At 44.6% G+C, this 23,134-nt stretch overlaps 2 protein-coding genes across 3 annotated transcripts in view; both read left to right on the top strand.

Annotated features, from left to right (window-relative positions):
- The window catches only part of RRP15 (ribosomal RNA processing 15 homolog), a 35,516-nt gene extending 32,957 nt beyond the window's left edge, over positions 1-2,559 (top strand). The window contains exon 5 of the mRNA XM_044427001.1: positions 2,014-2,559. Coding sequence (XP_044282936.1) covers positions 2,014-2,172 — 159 coding nt within the window. The 3' untranslated portion in view covers positions 2,173-2,559. The remainder of the gene's footprint in view (positions 1-2,013) is intronic.
- A 17,082-nt stretch (positions 2,560-19,641) lies between these two features.
- Positions 19,642-23,134, top strand: part of TGFB2 (transforming growth factor beta 2) — a 131,495-nt gene continuing 128,002 nt past the window's right edge. The window contains exon 1 of one of the 2 annotated variants that reach the window (XM_044427250.1): positions 19,642-19,653. The gene's annotated coding sequence lies outside the window, so the exon portion shown is untranslated. The remainder of the gene's footprint in view (positions 19,654-23,134) is intronic. The other variant, XM_044427584.1, reaches the window with a different exon arrangement.

Below are 23,134 nucleotides of genomic sequence, written 5' to 3' on the forward strand. Positions count from 1 at the left end.
ATTCAGGGTTTTACTATGATACTCCCATCCACCCTGCTCAAAATAGTAAGATCTCTGGGCCAGTTCATAGTTCATCACTCTGACTTTTAGCATAAGCCAGCACAGATTAATCACTGTAGCCAGCATTTCTGTATCTCCTGGTATCTATGCAATCACAATGGGTACTATCTAATATTAGTCCTATGTAGAGCAGATCAGTTGAAATGAATGAGACTTAGTTTAGGGCACAATCCTATGCATGTTTAAACAGGAAAAAAGTTGTAGGAGTTGTTTTCTGTATAAATACACATAGGATCATACCCTCAATGGGACCTACATTACAGCTAACCGAAAACTACCAGTTGATACTACCCAATGTTTTCCTGTGGAATAAGTTTTTACAATCAGCTGCAAGTTATCAAGAATTTTGAGATTAAGTGATGTAGGTGCATGTATGAACCAGCCATTGGTTTCCTAGTGGCATTCTGTATTTCTTATAGGATCAAAATAGGCTCTAACATGCCTGATACAAGCAAGTGCTCTATAAGCAAAAACTGCAATATATAATTAAGACTAATTACTGAAGGCACCCCCAGATAGGTTGCAGAGGTGGCAGTTTGCTCAGTGACCTTGGATAGTTTGAGTATGTGGTTGCCTTGCAATTACAAGCACTTGCATGAGACTGAGCTTCTTCACCTAACTTTGGCTTTAAATCTGATGGATAATCTGTTCCAGGAGAAGGATGATGAGGATGGTGGAGTGCAACACCAATAATTTCCTGATACCTCTTTTAAAGCTTTCACTGCTACTGACTATAGTACCCTCTTGGACTGGGAATTGAAATCAGCAGCCCAGGTTTTGGAACAGGCCATCCTAGTAGGACTAGGACTGCACTAGGATGGTGCCTCTGGCTCTGTTGCATTTATGATTTGGTGCCTCTCGGAATTTTATCTCTCTAGGAAAGCCTTGTAAATAAGTCTACAGATGGGACCTGTCTGCCAAGTACAAAGCAAAACGCATGCCTCTTGGTTAGTCTCTGTGGCACGGGGTGCTTTTCCTCTTCTTAGGATGGTGTTCCACTTGCAGCCCTGTCTAGATAGATGTAGCCTGGTTTGTGTTCCATGTTCTGGTACTTCCAGCTTAGACCACTGTAATAGGTGCAGCTTTGAATGACACTAGTGCTTTGCCAACTGTTCTGGCTACTGCTTTGCTTCTCAGGCTCAATTCATTCTGCTGGTTTGACTTTTGAATCACTTCTTAGTGGCCAGCAATCAGATCTGAACCCATGCATGAGGCATAAGTCCTGTTTGAAAGGAAGGGCAGTCTCACAAGAGCAGTGGAGTGCTCCTCTGCATAGGAATTCACTAGCATGCTCTTTTCAGTGCCTCAAATGTGTCGCTTGAGGAAGCGATCTTGCCATTTCATGTTATAGCACCTCTTTTCCCAACCAGAGTCCAGCAATGGGAGGATGTCCTGGCAGATTCTGCTCATTTAGTGAGGAGTAGGATACCAAACTGATTTTGTACCTCAAGCATCACTGTGACTTGGACTGTTCCTGGCTGAACTCACCCTCAGGGACCTCATTCAGGTCTTCTCAGCCCTTCTACTTGTAAGCCTGAAACTAAAGTCAGCTGTAGTTCCCCTTTCTCCAGCTGTCATTCCCTGTCCTCAATCAGTTTCCCTTCCACCTCTCTTGCCTGTAGACTTCTTGGGCTTGAGGGAGGCAAGAATTCCTACTGAGTGTTTTCAGAAGAAAAATCAATTAATAGTTCCCCCACCCCTTTCAATTTTTGGATGCCCAAGCCTTTCCAGAGTCAGTAGAGAGTTTCCTCTTGGGTGAACAGGGGGAGTTGTGATAGGGACAATAGGGGGTCGCACATTCATTTTATTGCTTTTAAGACACAGTCTCTTTGTGAATCAAGTGGCTGTAATTCTAAGTACAGTCGATTTGAGGTGGTTTGCTTAAAGAGAAATGTTCTGTCTGATACTATCATTTACTCATCTTTTCCCTGCTCCCCCTCTCCCAACTCTCAGGTTGAATCTAAATCAGAAGAAGGGCCAGCATGGAGTATTTTGCGAGACGACTTCATGATGGGAGCCTCAATGAAAGACTGGGATAAAGAGAGTGATGGGGAAAATGATGCTGGACAAGAAAATGACATCAAGCAGGACAGTGGAAGCAGCTCAGACTGATGAAGTCTAAAGGGTTCCAAAATCTATATTTTTGTGAAATGTATAGGATATTTAGTTCAAGAAGGAGATGCATTTTATACAAAAATGAAGACCTTTTTAAAACTCGAAAAACTCATTTTAACAAAGTAGTGCCTAATGGTTCTAACAACTGCAGTAGTTTGTCACCAAACCTGTCTTAATTTTTTGCATATTTTCACAATACTTTGTACAGCCAAAGTAGTGGCATCGGTCCAAATGGAAAGGAGAGGATTTGTAAAAGAGGTTAAAAGTTTAAATATTGATTAACATTGCTGTAACATTATGCTTTGTTTTTTCCTAAATATTGGAATTTGGCTATGTTTTACTACTGCATCAAATAAATAGCAGGATATATTTATCATGTAAAAATTGTCTGCTGTTATAGAGACAACCTTTATTGGCTTAGGAGGGCTTTATAGGTAATTAATTAACCAATCATGTGATATTGTGGTATTTGAGTGTTGATACAAGTAGAGGCACCATGAAAACTCAGTTTTAAGAGGGGCATGAAAAGCCAGAATAAGTAACTGTACTGTGTTGTGTGTTGGAGGGGAGGGTGGTGTACTTGTATATACAACTTGTATGTATAAAGTTTGCACTTTGAACTGATAGTCAAGATATTGAGTCTGATATACAAAGAATTACACACACAGTTCCAGATGCCCCAGAGGATCTTGGGGTTTTTTTGTTGTTGGGGATATATGGTGTACCTTTTATCAAACTGAATGACTTTCTAAAGCAATATGGTATGGAAAAAAACCTAAGTGTGCTAAAACTATTCGTAGTTTTTTAAAGTAATCCTTTGGATCTTGGTGAAAATATTCTCTATTTGGGGAAGAGAGTGAATCCAGTAGATTGGGAACACAATGGTAATAATAAAAGGCAGAGCTCTAAGAGTAAACGGGGGTTAATTTGGTCTCCAAGACCCTTGCAATGCTCTTCTGGCACTATCACTGTTCCATGTTGGTGCTTAGTCCATGTTTCTTGAGACAGAGCCCCCTGTTTGGTTTTTCTGAAGTACCTGGTTGACTTTTGCCTAAAGAGTTCCATTTGTTTCCTAGATTCAGAGAGAAAGCTTTACCTCCACTCAGGCACCCTTTGAGTCAAAAGTCTACTTCCACATGTAAAGCCATTTGATCTCTGAACTCCATTTTTGCTTCCTTGAAGGGCACAGTGGCTTAGGTATGTCATAAGAGGTGGTGTCTGCATGCTGCAAGACTGTGGCGGTTTTGGAAGTCATGGAAGAAGAGAAGGGTTCTGTAACCTTCCCTCTCCCCTTGACCTGAGCAGGCAATGAACAGGGCACTATACTGGTGGAGACTTTCAACAGTCCCCATCACATTCCCAGACTTCATGAAGGGGGTAGATTTCAGTAGGCACACTGACAGGGTTCAGTCAACACTCCACAGCTCTCTCTGGGTTAATTCGCTCATAGTGAGCTGGGGTGCCTCTGGGAGTCAAGTAGCATATGCAAACTTTATTTAGGGACTGTTGTGTCTAGTAGCACTGGCAGATATGGTTTCTGCAAGGGTTAAACAGTCTTCACATAATCCAAAAACAGACATGGGCTATCTGAGGGTTGTTTAACCCTCACATAACTCCCATTTGCCAGGTTCATACGGCAGGGCAACAATTGGGAGTTGCTTATTCAAAATTGCAGCTGAATGCACCACTTCCTCACCAAGGCTTGAATGACCCACGGTGGGTTATTGTGCTGTGAGAACAGCTCTGCTTCTTTACTTGTCTGAGCAAAAAGCCATCACTAAGAAGGAAGCTGCACAATGAGGATCCAGTGTTTCAATTTATCTGAACTACCTCAACAAAATTCCAGTAGTAAGGATAAGTACCTGGTGGCTCTGGGGCTCAACCCTTTGCATCTGACCCCAGGCATATACCCCTAATTCAGAGATTCTCTTTGCTATGTATCTTAGCAAAGGGTGCTGTAGTTCTCTGTTCTCTATTGTGAAGAGCACAGTTCTGCCTGTTCTCTCCTTCTGTACTTCAGCTGCTCGTCACTGTTTGCTTGTGTTTTGGTTCATGTTCAGGAGTGAGCAGCTGAAACACTGAAGGAGTCTTGTGTTTAAAATTTGTGCAGTGGAGCGGAGATTTGAAGAAGCTGCTGGTGTATGCAGATTTCTTCTCTTTCAGTGCCTTTGTGGTGCAGAGTAAAGTAAGTGGGCCTGCCCATTTAGCCTTCACTCCATTTTAAAATATGCTCCCTGTTTAAACAAGGCCTGCCAAGCTGCCTCCAAGCAGACTTCAGATCAGCTAGCCCCCACCTGATGCCCTCCCAGTGTCTTGGACTTCTGCATCCATCTGTCACAGGCAGCATGGCCAGTGGCCAGGAATACTGGGAGTTGTAGTTCAACACACTTGGAGAGCAGCAGTTTGGGTCGGCTATTTCAGATGGATCCAAATGTTCAGTTATAATAAGACTTGCATGCCAAGTATACCATGCTGGGTAGTTGGGAATTTTGGTTGGACATGTTTTCTACGTCTTCTGCTATAAACTATTTTGAAATTGTTATTTGACAGTAAATTATGATGTCTAGGTGTGCTTTTATATGCGCTTGAAAACAGGTTCTTGTATCTTTTATCATTTAGTGCCAACCACAAAGCAACCTACACTCAAACAGGCCTGCTTTTAAATTCAATAGAAGACTGCCAATCATACCTTGTTTGATGTATGTAATGTGTGTAAAGGTAGGGTTAATCTTCCTCTCCGGGAGGGCACCTAAGGAAAATTACATTGAGCATCTGGATGGCATGGCAAATTGCCAGGAATTGTAGCGTACCTCTCATATGCCAGATGCAAGCTCCTTTTAATTTGTTATATATTTTTATTTGACTAAGGGCTTAAGGCAGGTTGCAACAGTTTGTATGAGCTAAAGATTAAACAGAAGCAGCTGAAATATAAAACATCAGAGTAAAACCCCACACAATGTCAATACCAGAAAGCCAGAATACTAGCCCCAGCTTGACCACCCTAAGGCAGCACATGTTATGTCTCTGAGCACTTCTCCAAGATATTTATGATTCACCCATTCAGAAAGAGGAGAAGGAGCATCAGGAACATCCGTAAGTGGTACAGGGATGGCCTGGTCAGAAATGCTCACTGAGTGATGGAGATCAAAATGGTGGTCTTCTGACAATGTGGTGCAAATTCTTACCTGTTCTGGTCTTGTGCAGGCTACAGATACAATTTCTGAGATGCGATTTATTGTACAGGCTGCAGATACGATTTAAATTTCTGAGCATGAAAAGAGGACTTAATAGGATTTTTATTACCTACTCCCTCCAGAACGTGCCAGCTCATTTCATTATGAATATTTACATTCTAATGTAATGATTTACAGTTGTGTAAGTTGATCCCTACACTGTCGGGTAGTGATTTGTGAAATACAGGGACAAACTTTTCTTAGTATTAACAATACCATGTAGGTGGTATTTGAAGTTGAGTAGAATTTATGAAGCTTCTAATATGCAGTTGTGGAGCTGAACCTGGACTTTCTACTTGTACAGTATCGAAAATGCTCTTTTCAGCATCAGAGTAAGGGAACTGTTGAAAACAATCCTGAAGGTCAAATTGAATAATAGGTTTATATTTTTCAAAACTACTTGGGAAGAATAGAGCAGGGAAAAAATAAGTTCATAACTAACAGATTGGTTCATTTGGGTCCTATTGAAGAATTGTGATTTTATTCTAGTCCAGTTCTTCAAGGAAAGTTCAGAGAAGCCCAGTTTGCTATACCAGATATAGATAAACGGGCATCTCTGAAGCTGAGTTTTCGGAGCAAAGTAAAGACAAGCAAGCTTAATATACCTCAAATTGTGTTTCATGTAGGTTTTCTCTTTTTATACCTGGTAAATATTTTCAAAACCTGAATGTTCTGTTTCATAAATTTTTGTTGGATTCCATTCTCCCACAGATACCTTTGGAAAGAATGGAGCTTCCAATTAAAGAGGGTGGATTTTGTTTCTGTAACCTTGCTTTATATGTCAGGCTTCCCTGGTGATATGCACTCAGATTTGGTCTTCTGCACCTAGGTTAGATTTGTCCCCCTGGGTAGTACTGGAATTTGAATATTGCACTTGGTTCTCAATATACAAAAATAATAGACATCTCCCTGCAGTTGGGACAGTAAGAGAGGTGTAGTGTATAATTGCATGTCATTTGCAGTTGGATCATTTTCCATGTCACATTAGCCTTGTAGGTAAACACAGATTTAAAAGTAAGGAAGAAAACATTCCTTTGGTAGACATGGAAACATAAGCCCATTTTAACATCAGATCAGTTGGTGAGCGCAATGACACTTTTCTGTCGTTTTCCACTCTTTGTGCTAAATAGGACTTGCCTGAATTTCAGTATGCTCACTTTAAGCAAAAGTTAATATTTGGCTTTGGTGCTGCAGCTGTTGCTGGTGTGGAGTCTCCTCCACTTTTAGAAGTACCTGTGAACATTGATGGGGTATCCCGCATGCCACAATATTGCAACAACTTTTAGGTTGTGTGTAGCACAAATATGAGCGCTAACGAGCTGGGAGTGAAACTGAGAGCCAAACAATCTTTCCAGGGAAAGGACTTCTCTCTCAACTTTCTGGTACCTGTTACACTGCCAGTCTCTTTTAGTGTCCTTCCTTTTAGACATTGGCTGAACACTGGGTGCCCTACCGTGAATTAGCACCTAAAGAAACGTGATGAGGAATAGACCGTACACATTTTTGTGTTGTCCCAGTATTAGATTTGTTGCTGGAATATGCTTAATTTGCAAATTTGGAATGCTTTTGTCATGACTGGTGAGTAAAGGATGGATGTGAATTTATAAATACACGGCCTCTGCTGAGCTGCTGCATTTTTTTTATCAGCTGTAAGATACTTTCTTTTAGGCTAATGAGGACTTTCCAGAGATAGCAAGCAAAGTTCTTGCAACTTTTGAGAAGTGCATTACCCAGGCCCACACATACTAGAAGATCTTCCCCATTCCCTGTCATTACTTAATCGTGACCAGGAATGACAGAAGGACCCTCCTCATTAAAGTATTTGTTTCTGGATAAGGGAAAAACCACTTGGGACACAAGACCACCCTTAGTTAGCTTTTCTACATTAAATGTGTTGAGATTTGAAATCCATTTTCAAGTCTGCTTTCATTTGATTTTTTAAAGACATACACATCTGGCAAGCTGACAGGATAGTGGCTCTGGAACAGATCATACCTTAGATCCTTTCACATAAATGGTTTTCCCAGCATGTTGACTGCAAAAAATAATAGTTGTATTCCCAAACTGCTTTAAGGTGCAACCCTGTGCATATGGGGGGGGGGGGGGGGGCACGATACAAGGGAAAAATATACCCCTCCCACCATTTGTCAGCCAACACAGTTGGCCATGGAATGCTGGGAACTGTAGGTATTTTATTCTGCCTAAACATGCATATGATCACACTCTTGAAGATTCTTCCACATAAGTTCCAAGCAATCTTTAAAATCAGTTTTAAGGACTTCCATGTATGTTCTGCATGTCTATAAATGCACTGTAAATCATCAAAGCTAGTGTTTAATTTTGACTTAGAAGAATTGGTTCTTTTATTACAATGAAAAGGTACGCTGCTGTTCCTCGTGGTGGCAGTGACCTGAAATCAGTGCCACATCTGACGAAGGGGTGGTTCCAATTCACTTTGGTTCTCATGGCCTTGTATGTGTGGTGGTTTAGTATTCAATGGATGGCAACTTTTTCCATGAACTGGAGAAACTGTGGTGTATACGCAGCTTTATTACAGCGTATCTATTACAAAAATAGATTCTGACATGTAAAAATAGTACCCAGGTTATCCACTCAGAAGTCTCAATAATTGCATTTTTACAAATTATTAATTCAGGCTATTTCATATCAAGATGTCAGATTAGACTAAGATTTGGACCTTTGTAATTCCTTTTACAAAGAGAACTCCTTTCGTTTTGGAGAAGCTCTTGCAGTGGTGGCCAAAACCAAAGGGAAAACAGGATGGGGGTCAAAAATACAAATAATATTTTCAGCTACATCAAAGAATTCTCATTTTATACTTATAAATAATACGTTATAAAATAACACGTTATATATAATATGTTATAATAATTACATTATATTTTAGCTTAAAGCAATTACTGCTTGTACCTAAGCCTTAACAGAGGCATGCTACTCTTTCAGAACTGTGAGAACAAACTGCAGAAAATCCAGAAAAGACACTGGAGGATTAGCAGTGGGGGAAAGGAGAAAGGGTTACAAGAAGGGGGTGGGCCAGATTTGGGGATCACCAGGTGGATTTGCTAGGTTTACCTGCCTGATATGCACTCAGTTTTGGTCTTTTGCACCTAGGTTAGATTTGCCCTCCTGGGCAGTACTGGAATTCTAATGCTGCACTTGATTCTCAATATACAAAAATAATAGACATCCTTCTGCAGTTGGGATGGTAAGAGAGCTGTGGGGTACAATTGCATTTCACTTGCAGGTTGATCCATGTTCCTATGTCAAATTATCCCCGTAGGGAAACACAGATTTAAAATGAAGAAAGCATTCAGTTGGTGGACATGGAAACATACGCCATTTTTACAGTGATTCAGTTGGTGAGCGCAATGATACTTTTCTGTTATTTTCCCCTCTTCGTGCTAAATAGGATTTGCCTGAATGTCGGTGTGCTCACTTTAAGCGAAAGTCAGTATTAGCACAGATAGGGGACTAAGGATGGCACAGTACAGAAAGCAGTACAAGGCTATAGTGGACTGACAAGTTGGTCTTGGATCTCCCAGGTAGACAGAGCACTTGCCTTTTATCCACTTTCATTGCATTGACACATCATGAAATCAAACCTTGGTGCTCCTCTGCTGAGCCAGTTTGAGACCAATTTTCTAAGGAGTAATAGATACCTTGGATTGCCCTCAGGCTCTTAAGATGTGGTGAATAAATCTTAATTATTTTTCTACATTTAGCCATAATTTTAAAATAAAAATCCTGCAGCCATGATGCAATCATCCGAATTCCAGACCATTTCTTCTTCTTCTAATTAACCTGCTTTCATCATCCTAATAAAGTTACCCAAATGGCAATATATAATTTAGATTAATTTGTTTCTCCCTGCAAGACATGTTATTCAAGTAGTTAGATTTTCCAACAAGATAATATGTGTGGTTGGTGACAGTAAATGTGAATTTTATGTCAACGGTAGGGAGCAAAGGAGTAGAAGAAAAAACAAATGAACGGTATTGGGCAGAATTTGAGTGCAATGGAAAAAATCAGCCTCAACATTTTCTTTTGAGTACATGCATAGGCAGATAGATAGGCATATTGTAAATCAATGGAATTTGTTTCCAGACAATGTGGTGATGGTCACCAACTGAGATACCTTTAAAGAAGTTTCTAGAGAAAAAATCCATTGATAGATATTGGGCATAATAGCTGTTCAGTGTTTTGGAATATCTAGGAGAGGACTCTTGCCCTCAAGTTCTGCATGTGGGCTTCTCATAAGCAAATGTTTGGCCACAAGCTACTGGACCCAATAGACTACTTTTTAGTTTATTATTGGTTTTATTGAGTGTCATTTTTATTTTGCATGTCATCCTTAGAGTTTCAGCTATAGGGTGACTCGTATATTAAATCAAATAGGCTGTTGGCCTGATCCAGCAAGTCTCTGTGTTCTTATAGAAATATATATTTTATAGGAATCATTGACTGTACAAATATTTGTGGACTACATCAGCTTATCCTAAATTCACTGCATTCCAGGGAAAAATGCTGCTAAGTGAAAGGTTTTTGATCAGGGAATTATTCCCTGAATCCTTTTGCTGGCTTTATTCATTTTAAGCAATTAAGTGTGGTCCAGGGAGGACAGTCAAAAATACTTCCTTAGAATGCAACTTACATTGTCCTTCTTGGTGCATATAGCCATAATCTTACTGTGGACATAATATCATGGCCAGTTCTGGGCATCACAGTTTAAGAAAGAGGCAGACAAGGTGAAAAGGGTTCTGAGGAAGGCAACAGGGATGATCCCAGGACTGGAAACAGAGCCCTGTAAGGAGAGATTGAAAGAACTGGGCATGTTTAGCCTGGAGAAGAGAAGTCTGAGCAGAGATATGATAGCACTCTTCAAGTATTTGAAAGGCTGTCACACAGAGGAAGGCCAGGATCTCTTCTTGACCATCCTGGAGTGCAGGGCATACAGTAACAGGCTCAAGTTTCAGGAAGCCAGATTCCAGCTGAACATCAAGAAGAACATCTTGAGTCTTAGAGCAGTACAGCAGTGCAGCCAATGACCTAGGGAGGTTGTGGGCTGTCCCACACTAGAGGCATTCAGGATGCAGCTGGACAGTCATCTAAGAAAGATGGTTTAGCTTGGAGTCCTGCATTAAGCGAAGTGTTGGACCCAATGTCCTTCTTGGCCCCTTCCAATGCAACAATTCTATGATTCTATGATCACTTCATGGCTGCATATCCTGCCCCCCCCCCCAAAAAAAAAGAAAGGCTCAAATTTGCTAGATAGGCTTTTGAAAAGAACTGCTTTGGCGACTGTCAAAAGTAAGTGCTTGAGAAAAGGGTGTGGGAAGTAGATCTCCTGGAGTACCTAGAGGCTCGAGGAAGAAGTAGACGTTGGATGGTACTGAGAACTGTCAGGCTATACTTAAGAGAATGCCCAGTGAATGCTGTCAACTATGTGAGAAGTCACGGACATGCAGTTCTGCAGGGTGAATGACCATAGACGTTACCCTCTGCACCTTGGCAGTGGAAACCTGTAAAGACATTGGGCTGGAAAGACACTGCAGTGGGCTACACACGATGGGTTGCCATGTCATGTGAACCTAATTAATCTGTGACCCGACAGTGATGCTTGTGGTCCTCACATAATTTTGCTGAAGTATTTCAGCTACAAAAGTTGCCATCAGGAGGCTGGAACTGTAAGCTTGGATGTTCCCAACCACATATTCTACGTGAGACTTTGTTGTAAGAACATACAAAAAGCCATGCTGGATCAGACCAATGATCCGTCCAGTCCAGTACTCCATTCCTGTGGTGGCAAACCAGTTGTTCACAGGATCCCTCAAGCAAGATGGGTGCAAGAGTTCCACCTGCCCAAGCTCCTCAGCTATTGGCATATACAAACGTCTCTGATAACAAGAGATAGGACATAGCCAGCAAGGCTAGTAGCCACTGATAGATTCCCCCTCGTCCATTTTTTAAAGCTACCCAAATTGGTGACTGTTACTGCTTCCTCTGGCAGTGAATTTCATACACTGAGGAACTGGTTGTGACTGTGTTAAGAAGTCCTCTTGATTTGTCCTGGATCTCCCACCAGTCAGTTTCATGGGATGACTCCAGGTGCTTATATGATGGGAGAGGAGAAAATGTCTCCGAACAATGCATAATTGAAACGCTTATATTACTCCTCCCTTACTTGCTTTTTTCTAAGCTAAACAATCTGTGCTGTTTTATCTGTTCCTCATATGGGAGCTTCTCTAGCCCCTTCATCATATTTGTTCCCCTCCTCTGAGTTTTTCCAGCTCAATAATGTCCTTTTTCAGGTGTGGTGACCAGAACTGTGTACAATATTCAGAGTGCAGTAACACCAAAGATTTGTATAAGGGGAGTATAATCTTGGCAGATCTATTGCAATCCCTTTCCTAGTTATGCCTACCTTTTTACAGCAGCTGTACGTGGGACCAACATTTCATCAGGTTGGGTAGGGATGCATCTTCCACAGGTACATTTTTCATCCCTGCAAGAACCTAAACTGTTGTTGAAATGTAATGAAGGAATTGTGTGTGTGCCACATTTGATGTGATTAGTTCAGCTCATTCTGCTATTAAGAGTGCATTTCTGCAAACCTGAGTTAGCAAAAAAGGCTCCTCTGCCAAATTAGGGTACTGTCTTGATTAATCAAATTGCTCTGGCAAGCAACCAGATATGCTTGTTTCTGCCAGTAGGAATAGCTTCAAACGTTTTGGGTTACCTTCTGCTACTGAAATGATGGTATATGGCAGCTCAAGCCATGCATTTATTTCTCCTGCTTTTCCATTTATTTTATTTATTTATTTAAACCATTTTTATGCTGCCCCATTCACAAAAAGCCTCGGGGCAGCTTAAAACAATAATAAATAAACATAAATAAAAAATTTGCACAATTAGAGTTAAAAAACCGGAAGCATCTCAGCATATACCTAAAAATCCCATAAATACAATTCATAAGTTAACAATTAAAATAACTTTTAAATAAAAAGGTCTTGGCCTGGTGCCGAAAAACAAATAACGACGGCACCAGGCGAACCTCTCTGGGGAGCGCATTCCATAGATTGGGCGCCACTGCAGAGAAAGCCTTCCTCCGAGTACCCACCCTCCTAATTTCTTTCACAGAGGGTTCCCGGAGAAGGGCCTCCCCCGCCGATCTCAAGGGGCGGCTGGGCATATATGGATGCAAGCGCTCCTTTACGTAACCAGGTCCCAAGCTGTTAATTGCTTTATAGGTGATAACCAACACCTTGAATTGGGCCCGGACTTCAATGGGGAGCCAGTGAAGCTGACGGAGAACTGGGGTTATATGAGAACAATGCCCAGTCCCCGTCAGCAACCTGGCAGCTCTGTCTTGCACCAATTGAAGTATCCGGACCGTCTTTATTTATTTTCAATTTATAGCCTGCCTTTTTCCTACAAAGGGCTCAAGGCAGCTTACATCATTTCTCGTCCTCCATCTTATCCCCACAACAACAACCCTGTGAGGTAGGTTGGGCTGAGAGTCTGTGATTGGCCCAAAGTCACCCAGTTGACTGAGCGGGGACTCGAACCCAGATCGCCTGAGTCCCATTCGCATGCTCTTAACCACTACACCACACTGGCTCTCTCTTCAAGGGTAGCCCCACGTAGAGCGCGTTACAGAAGTCTAATCGGGAAATTACCAGTGTATGTGTCACTGTCGCCAGGCAATCGTTCTCCAGGTAGGGACGCAGCTGATGGATCAGCCGAAGCTGAAGGAAAGTGCTCCTCGCCACTGCCGTCACCTGAGCTTCTGATGACAGCTCCGGGTCGAGGAGCACTCCCAAGTTGCGAACCTTGTCCCTAAGAGGGAGTGCAACCCCATTCAGGACAAGGTCCAGGTCCCCACCCTGAAGCCCGAACCATCTACCAAGAGGACCTCTGTCTTGTCTGGATTGAGCTTCAGTTTATTGGCCCTCATCCAGCCCATTACCTTGGCCAGGCACCGGTTCAGTACAGCCACTGCCTCACCTGGATTGGTTGAGAACGAGAGGTAGAGCTGGGTATCATCAGCGTACTGATGATTCCACAGCCCACACCTCCTAATGACCTCTCCCAGCGGTTTCATGTAGATGTTGAATAGCAAGGGGGACAAAATGGACCCCTGCAGAACTCCATGGCATAACTGCCACGGCACAGAGCTATAGTCCCCCAGCACCACCTTCTGGAATCGGCCATTGAGATAGGAGTGGAACCACCGCAGAGCAGTGCCTCCAACTCCCAATCCCGCTAGCCTATCCAGAAGGATACCATGGTCGATGGTATCGAAAGCTGCTGAGAGGTCCAGAACCAACAAGGATGCATTTCCCCTGTGTCTCTCCCTGCACAGGTCATCATACAGGGCGACCAAGGCAGATTCAGTACCATACCTGTGTCTGAAGCCGGACTGAAATGGGTCCAGATAATCAGTATCATCCAAGAGTGCTTGTAGTTGTCCCACCACCACCCGCTCTAACACCTTGCCCAAGAATGGGATTTTGGCCACCGGTCTATAATTGGCGGCCATCTCTGGATCCAGGGATGCCTTCTTTAGGACTGGCTGGACTACCGCCTCCTTTAAAGGGGCAGGTACCCGGCCGTCCCTTAGAGAGGCATTGACAACCTCCAGGATCCAGGTCCTTGGCATTCTTGAGTAGCCAAGATGGGCAAGGGTCCAGTAAGCAGGTGGTAGGACGTAGTTGTCCAAGCACCTTGTCCATATCATCATGCCACAGCAACTGAAATTCATCCATCAATTGTGGACCAGACGGCAACATTGGCACCTTCCCCGAAGGTTCTGAGTCACTAGTGGAGTCCAGCTCATGACGAATCTGAGTGATTTTCTCCTTGAAATGCTTGGCAAAGTCATCACAGCAAGCCGTTGAGGGTGGCACAAGATCTTTTTTTGGGCCTGGATGAACCAGCCCCTGTACCACCCGAAAGAGCTCTGCTGGACGGCATTGTGAGGAGGCAACGGAAGCGGAAAAGAATTTCTTTTTCGCCGCCCTCACCACCACAGCATAGGCCTGATTGTGGGCTCTCAAGTGTGTTCGGTCAGATTCATCACGTGATTTCCTCCACCTACGCTCTAGACATCTCCCAACCCACTTCATCGCCTGTACCTCAGATGTATACCAGGGGAATGAACAGGCTCTGCCAGGCGGGAGAGGACACTTAGGAGCGATCGTGTCAATAGCCCTGGTCATTTCCCCATTCCACAGTTCGACCAAGGCATCGACAGGAGCACCAGCCTTATCAACCGGGAATTCCCCCAGGGCCTTCAGGAATCCATCCAGATCCATCTGGCTCTGGGGATGGACCAACACAATCGGGTCCGCACCCTTACAGAGGGAAAGGCTGTTCTCGAGCTCAAACCTCACGAGGAAGTGATCTGACCATGAAAGGGATGTCAGACACAAGTTCCTCACCCTCAGATCCCCTTCTTCCTGTCCTGTCGAGAAAACCAGATCCAGAGTGTGTCCATGTTCATGGGTCAGGCCAGTGACATGCTGAGACAGCCCCATGGCCATCATGGAGGCCATGAAGTCCTGAGCCGCCCTGGTCAGAACAGTCTCAGTGTGGAGATTGAAGTCCCCCAGGACCAACATCCTGGGAGTCTTCAACACCAAGTCCGAGACGATCTCTGTCAGCTCAGGCAGGGAGTCTGTTGGGCAGAAGGGTGCATGGTACACCAACAGAATCCCCAGTCTATCTCGGTCGCCCAACACCAAGTGGAGGCACTCTAGACCCGGCCTCGAGAGAAAAGGAAGCCCCGTGAGGGAAATAGAGGCTCGGTGAACCAAAGCGACCCCCCCTTCCCTCCCCTCCAGGCGTGGTCGGTGCTGAACCAGATACCCGGGTGGGCACATTTGAGAGAGGGAGACATCCCCCCTCCCCCGCCCAGGTCTCTGTAATGCAAGTCAGGTCAGTCCCCTCATCCACAATCAAGTCATGAATGAGGGAAGATTTATTGTGGACCGATCTGGCATTAAGCAGCAGCACCAACAGACCCGGGGGGCAGTTGACAGGACTACCTGGAACCCTCAGGCTGGGGGAATAACCAGAAGGGGGAACAGGTGCCAGCCATCTGTCCCTCCTTCTTATATGCAGACACGTTAGACCCCCAATGCCATAATGTCCATTGCCCATGGCCACCCCAATGGCGGCGCCCACGCGCTCCCCAGGCAACCCCATACTCAAAGCCAGAGATGAATCCATTAAAACAACTAAAAACACATTAAAACATTTAAAAACACACCCACAATCCCCGCCGCCCACTGTAACCAATCCCACCCGCCGGCCAACAGCAAAGACCCTGGCCAGCCCAGCCCTCGCTCGGCCCCAAACGGCCACAAACGGCGTCACCGCCCTTAGGCCAACGCCCTTCGGCCGCCGGCCCCGGTCGTTGCCGGCGAGTTAAAGGCCGCGCGGCCCCTGCCCTGCACCCGCCCTGGACCGGCACGGCTCTCACCCACACCGGAGGAGGGGGGCAGGAGCAGGGCCCGTGGAGCACTCGGCGGTCGGATGGTGGGCCTGCAGGCCAGCAGCGTCCCGGCTCCCGGTCCCGCGATGGTGCCGTCCGTCCCACAGGGCAGCGGTGTCCTCAGCGGGCATCGGGGCGCCGGTCAGCCGCGGCGGTGGCGGGTCTCCTCGGTGGCGGCGGGTCTTGTGGCGGCGGCGGTGGGCCGTCCTTCCCTTATTGTTACATTTGTAGCCAGTCTTTCATCCATGATGCAATTCCTGGTGGCATCCACTGAAATGTCAAGAAGGCTTCTTTCCAACCAGGCACCGATCAGACCCAAACCTGTTTGGCTCCAGCAAAACTGTTGCATTGCGGAAGAGTCTGCTGTAGCCTTGGCAGCCACCCTAACCTTGGCACTCACCTGATCGTCAGACTAATGAATGAGGATAATACAACACTGCCTTTTCTCTTTGCTAATGACTCAGTAGGTTGAAAATGTGCTCCTTCATTCTCATAGCTGCTTTGCTGTGAGTGACCGACTGCAGTTTCCCTTGGCCACCCATACAGGTCAAGGGTGGGAAACACTGCGCAGCCCAGGAGTCTCTTCCTCAGACCTGTTCCCCCACTTTTTTTCCCCCACTGCAAAAAATGGAGCAGCATTTAGATCATAGCATTGCATAGGGATTTCAGCAGCAAATTGTTGAATTTTCTCCAGTTAAAAAAGAAAAGGAAGGGGCTGTGGGACTGGATGTTGCCTACTCCTGAGGTGGCTGAGCTCAGCAGCCTTGATAAATTCTGTAACTATAAAAGTATAAGAATCTGTACAGTCTTTTCATTCCACCTTTGATCCTTTCTGCTTCACCCTAATTTAGTTCAGTCCCCCACCCCACAAGTACCATAGCAAAAATGAGCTTCAGAAATTTGTGATTATTGAATTCATGTACTTCAATCCTCTCAATAAACATTCTGTGGGTGGATTTCTAGGTAAATGAGGGTAGTTCTGTTTCCACAGCGTGAGTTGGATCAAGACTGAACCCTGCTTGGAGTACATCCCTTGAATCAATGGCACTCAAGCTAATCATGACTAAGTCTGGAGAAATTCACCAACTGAATGCTTCCAAACATGCTCTTGCAGCATTCAGACATGATTTTGAGGTCTACCCCACTGCCTTTCCCCCATGGTTTCCCCTCAACATGCTCACTGCAGGTTGAGAAAAAGGGGGCAGGGGAGCTGGCAGGGAAGGCTGGTTGGACGGAAATGAACATGCATCAAGCAAAGCCAGTTAGTTGCAATTACATATAAAATCTAGGTTTTATTTAAGCATTGCTGTCCAATGTTTATGTAAAAAATAAACGTTATTTATTTAAACACTGCTGTGCAATAAGGCTGGCCATAGGAATCCAAATTTGTGAGAATACAGGCATCCTATGCAGAGGGCAGGGAGTGTGGAAGCGAAGAGCACCTCTGCTGTTCTCCTACTCTGCAAAGTACTAGGTAGCCCATTTCAGAGATCAGTAAGGGGGAAGAGGGAATGATAGAAGTGTTCTAAAATTATGTGGCGATAATAGGTAGGTGCAGTTTCTCTTCCCATTCTCAAACAGCTAGAGAAGTTCAGCAATGGGAAATTTCATACATACCAGAAGAAACACAGGCTGTTCCTGGGTTACAAATGAGTTCCACTCCTGTGAAAGGGGAAAAACTGTGAATATCTGTACACACACACACCCCTCCAAACTCACCATTATTTCTTCTTCATACAAAGGAAGCAATGGAGGGGTTTTCCTCTCCAGATGAGTGGGGCAGGAAGGTCTGCTGTGGAGGCCTCCCTCCCTCCCCTTTTGCTTCCCCTTTCTCTATGGTGCTGATGGGGTAGATTTACTGAGGGAGGGAGCTGGTGGAGGTATCTTGCATCTTGTGGGCCAAGGAGAGAAAGAATTCTGGATACGACAGGCCTTTGGTCAGATCTGAGCTCCGCTTCTGTCTTTATGACATGAAGAAAATCAGGTCAGAAAGAATGATCAGCTATGTGTGTGAGGAAAAGGTGAAGAGCAGAACTGGAGAAAAGTGGCATCCTCTAGGAAGTCTGGACCTGAAGGACAGAATGGAGGATGAGTTAACAGATACAGGTGAAACAAGGGTCTGCCATTAAAATATCACAAAGGCAGGAGCTTGTGATAAACTATCACTGATTGCATCATACATACATGAGACTATCTCATTCACACACACACACATATATGATAATTGTATATCAAATATACTACTATAGATAGTTAAATATGGTGTGCATTTAACTATGTTTTCCCCATTTTCCCTAAGTATCTAGGACTGCCATCTAAATTTAAATCTTGGATTCTTAAAGCTGATGCCAAATGGGGAAATACCTGGACTTAATTTGTTTCTATATTTCTCTGAGGTTTTCAGTAATTTTAAAGGAATACAGCCTTCTGCCTAAGTATCCCTTTGATCTATTTCCAGATATGGCTTAAGAACCAAAGGTTGTAACCAAGCACCGCACTTGGAGATTCAGAATCTTACAAATTGAGTGCTAGAAGGACAAACAAACTGTTGAACAAATTCCACTATCAAAGATATTTGAAACATGCTTGGAATTATTAATTAAGATAAAACTAGATATGCCTATTCCACACCCCATCCCCTGCACCTCCCCTTCTTTTGTTTGATGCATAACTGAGTCCTTATCAAAGCAGCCCCGAAGTTAGAATGGGTCTGGGGCCATGGTACATTTCGATCATTCTTTTCTGAATTGAACTGCTGAAATTGTCATGTCAACATTTGGTACTATCACTAGACAGAACCTGCCATTCCATCATGCTGCAGAGGACTGGCAAATGGCATTTCTAAGCAGGTTTTCATTTTGCTCCACTCTTAAAGCCATCTGCTTAAAACCAGGACCATCAAAAGCCACGGGTCCATCTAGCTCAGCATTTTCCAGACTGACCAGCAGTAGATTTCAGGCAGGTGTTTTTTCAGTTCTACCTGGAGACACCTGATGCTGAACCCATGGCCTTCTACAGGTTCTCTCTACAAGCAGGCAGCAGCCCCTGTTAGACTCTAGGAGGGCTTAAAGGCTGGGTGTTCCCTTGAGGTCCTTCCTTGCAACTGAGGAAGGCAACCAGTTTTTGGCTTTTTGTGGCATCAGGAAAAGGAAAAGATGAAGGCAGAGATTGCTGTTTAGCGCAGCAAGAACTAAGGGTGGCAATGGGTGGGGCTTGGGCTCTGCTTCAAGCACAAAATTGCTTGGTCGGCACAAAGCCCACGGGCATCGTTCCAGCCGAGCCATCATGTGTTGACAGTGTGTGGCGGGTTGTGCCCAGAGGCCACCCTTACCTGTGCCAGCCACGCATTCCGCTAGCAGGATAAGCAGCCTTCATGCAGGCTGGTCAGTGCTCACGCTGGCTTAGAGTGCACAGAGGGCTCTCGCAGGAGTGGGGCAATTGGGCCCCCCTTGCGTGGAGCCTTCAGTGAGCATAGGCCCAGGCGTGCATGGATCTGCTGCTCCCACTGGCCCTGTGGCTTCTGGGGTGCACGCGCATGCGCGCACGTGTGTGTGTTACACCTGGCCATGAACCCCCTCCCCAGCAAGGTGTGAGGCGTTTTCATACAAAGCCCCTAGCATCAGGAAGTATCCCTTCTTGGCCGTGGCAATTACTCCATTGAACTGGCCTCTCTCACATGGTTGGTTTGCTCTGGGGTATGGAGGAGAGGAAGAGCAGTGACTGCCTTTTGTTTCATGGATTGTACATAAATTGCTCAGTAAGTTGGTCAGCTTTTCCTGCTAGGGATGGCCTGCTGCATGATTGTGTGCCCGCTATGGTTTGCCTGCCGCATCTCAATCACAGTACTTGCAACGGCAACATTTGCTAGAAACTAGGCTTGGCCCTGCTGTTCTCTTTATTACCGTTCCCTTGATCCCTTTACTACTGTGAGTACTTACAAAGGCTGATCAGATATATGAACCCATGATCCATGTTTATATATCTTGAGCATCAATGAATAATCATGATATACTTTTGCATAACCCCCGGTCTGTTCTGAGATTCTGAGAGAGTTAGTCAGCCCTCTCCTAATCATGCCTACCAGGTACATACAATAGGACAACCTCTGAGCAAGGGCCAGATACGCAAAATGGAAGCCACACATGCGGCAGCCTTGCCATGGGTTAACAACCATGTGGTGTCTACTGTGAAAGGCCCAGTGTGAGGGCTTTGAACAAGGGAAAGCTGAGATGCAACCAGTAAACATGGCAGCTACTTATCTACTTACCTCGGAGGGTCAAATTTGGGATGCTATAGAATAATCTCTAAGGATTCAGGACTGAAAAAAGGCAATAGCTTGATGAAAATGGCAAGATGGATTTCTGTGCTAGTGGGTTGTTTTTAAAGAGTACATGGAGAGACCTTTGCTTGGCCTCTTAGATGGGGGTCACACCACCCAGAAGGCAAACGTATTGCTGCTGTGAAGAAAGGGGAAAAGGGGATGACTCCTGTGCCAGTTTCACTGCATCAACCTGTTGATCTCTGATAAGGGAGCACATGAGTTGGCTGAGGCAGGCTTTGCCTCACCTCCTCTTTGTCGCTTCCTGTCCTAAACTTCCCTGTCCCATTATGATGTCTGGCCCCAGACCTCAAGAGGCTCCTATCTGCAGAGAATGTCTCCCTCCTGGAGCTGTATCCCTTTCACCTTACCTGTGCTTAGCTCGCACAATGACCCTCACAGGTACTTTTGCCTCGAAGGCTGTGCAGGCACTTCCCAGAAAAGCCTTCCCCTCTCAAGGGGAAGCCGCCCTGGTGCCAGACCTTGCGCTGCAGAGAATTCAGCAGTTGGAAGGGTCCTGATCAGTCTCTCATGCAAGAAAATGTGCTCATACTGCTACAAATTGGACCACGTGCAAAAGAGACCCCTCACATTCTTTAGTATAGTAGGGCCCTTCTTCTTCCTTTACAAGGACTACCTTACTCCAGCATACAGGTTTATATATAAATTCACAGGTAAATGGGTGTGTGAGGGGGAGGAAAAGAAGTAAGTTGCCTGAATAATACTAACCACTTCCAATCCACTTTTGGACTGTGCCCACCTTGCCTCAAAGAAGGAAAATGGTGCAATTGCCTGACATTTGTCGTCATTATGCAGCGTATGAAAATTACCTCTTAAACTCCAAAACACATTTCTCCTCCAACAATGGTCTTTAGTGTATGGAACATGACCAGCCATCTTAATGTAATGATTTAGTCATCAGCAGATCTACAAAGAGTATTACATTTATATTTTACAAAGTGTATTTGCATGTAACAGTGTAAAAAGAAGGGCTGTTAACAATCTCAATGACGTAATTCTTAATTCAACAGGAAACGGAGGATCTTTATTATAGATAGTTATTATACATAGTAAATTCTCTCTCTCTCTTTGTCTTTGCAGTCGGGAGAAAGTACATTATCTCAGGAGATGTGTTCCCAACCTAGATTTGCCAAGAGTGTGTTTGTGAAGGGGTAGTGAGGGGGCACTTAATGGACATGATGGGAGGAAGGTGTACAACCTTTCCTACATTCATTTATTCATCCTACAAATACTCCTCATTGAGCAGGAAGGCATTTGCAGCAGATAGTGGATAAGGAAGAATGATTGGCCAGCCCGGGTGTTTTAAAGAGTTTTTCTTTGTTATTGTTTGGTTTAAATTTCTAATGCATTTCTGATTTTATATAATTTATTGTTTTTTATTATCTGTTTTATGGACTGTTGTAAACCACCCAGAGAGCTTCAGCAATGAAATTAATTATAATTACAACAACAGTAAAGCACCCTTTTCCACTTGCTGGTTACCCCTGGCATTGTCCATGCCATACTAGCCAGATACAAAAGAGGGCAGGTATTGCAAGGTGAAGGCATCCTGGCCTCTTTTTATCTGGCTGCCCTATAATGTTTCCAAAGTGGTGTAGGACAAGCATGTTGAACTTTGGCCCTGGAGCCAATCTGGGTTGACAGAGTTCTCCCAAGTCTATGCCCCTTCCTCATGGTACCAGCTGGGTTCTGCCCCCACCCCTCCCCGCAACCTGCAATTTGGGTTTGTGGTTTCTTGACTTTGTGTGGTCTTCCTTCTGGAAGGCTGTAGTGCCTCTCTCAATGCTTAACTACTGTCAGGAAGAGCTTGGGGTGAAACTAGGCTGGTACTTTGACCATGCCCCTTTGTGCTGAACTCTGACCACCACTGGAAGGCAACCCCCAAGGACATCTCTGCAGTTGGGTTTGGCCTTGGACTGAGAGTGGTCCAGCACTCCGAGAAAAGTAGAACATCATGGCTGCAGTCCTAAACCTGCTTACTTGGGCATAAGGTCCACTTAATTCTGTGGGACTTCTAAATTAACATGATGGTATTGTGCTGAATGTTTCCTGCGTAATGGCTAATTCTGCCCGCCAATGTAACACAACTACTACTATCTGCTATTTACATGGGACTCTATACTCAGTCTCAAGAGCCACCCCACACCTGCAAAAGATTCTTGTGTCTTTTCCAGCTCTTTTAGCTTCAATACAGGTGAAGCCAGTATCACAACGGGGCACATGCACTGAAATCCAAGATAGCAGCTGTTGTCTTGCAAGACCCATGTTACTGTTTGAAGCTGGCTGCATTAGCAGTTCCATATAGAATATATTGTGGTAATTGAATAGTCCTAAGGTGCTAACATTACAGACAGCCTAGCAGGCATAATGCTGTCCCCAGGTCCTTAGGCCTCTATTTATTAGATTTATACCCTTTTTCTTTTGTAAAGAACGCACAGTGGCTTACATCATTCTCCTCCTCCTGCTTGGAGTCCAGTCCCCACAACAACAACCCTATGGGCTGAGATTTTGTGACTGGCCCAAGTCACCGATTTGGCTGAGCAGGGACTAGAACCCAAATTGCGTGATCTTCAGACCTGCACTCTAACCACTGCACCACAATGGCTGTCTTCGATATCAGCATACGAAATCACCAGGGCTGCAACCCAAAACATCTTGAGCGAGTGATGATGGCCAGTGTTCTTTCTCATGTTGCCATAACATGCATAATGGTATTATACTGCATTTGCCAGTAGTTTTTACCGACTGTACTTCTGAGCCTATGAGGAGGCTGGCTTCAGAGTCATTTCAGAAGGGAGACTTTCTGTGGGAAGTGTTTACAGAGGGCATAAATACACTTTGTCAGTTTCCCCCAATGCAGTGTCTTCCAGA

Source organism: Varanus komodoensis, unplaced genomic scaffold (genome assembly GCF_004798865.1).
Source record: "Varanus komodoensis strain SLA01 unplaced genomic scaffold, ASM479886v1 scaffold1, whole genome shotgun sequence".
In the NCBI taxonomy this organism is placed as follows: Eukaryota; Metazoa; Chordata; class Lepidosauria; order Squamata; family Varanidae; genus Varanus; species Varanus komodoensis.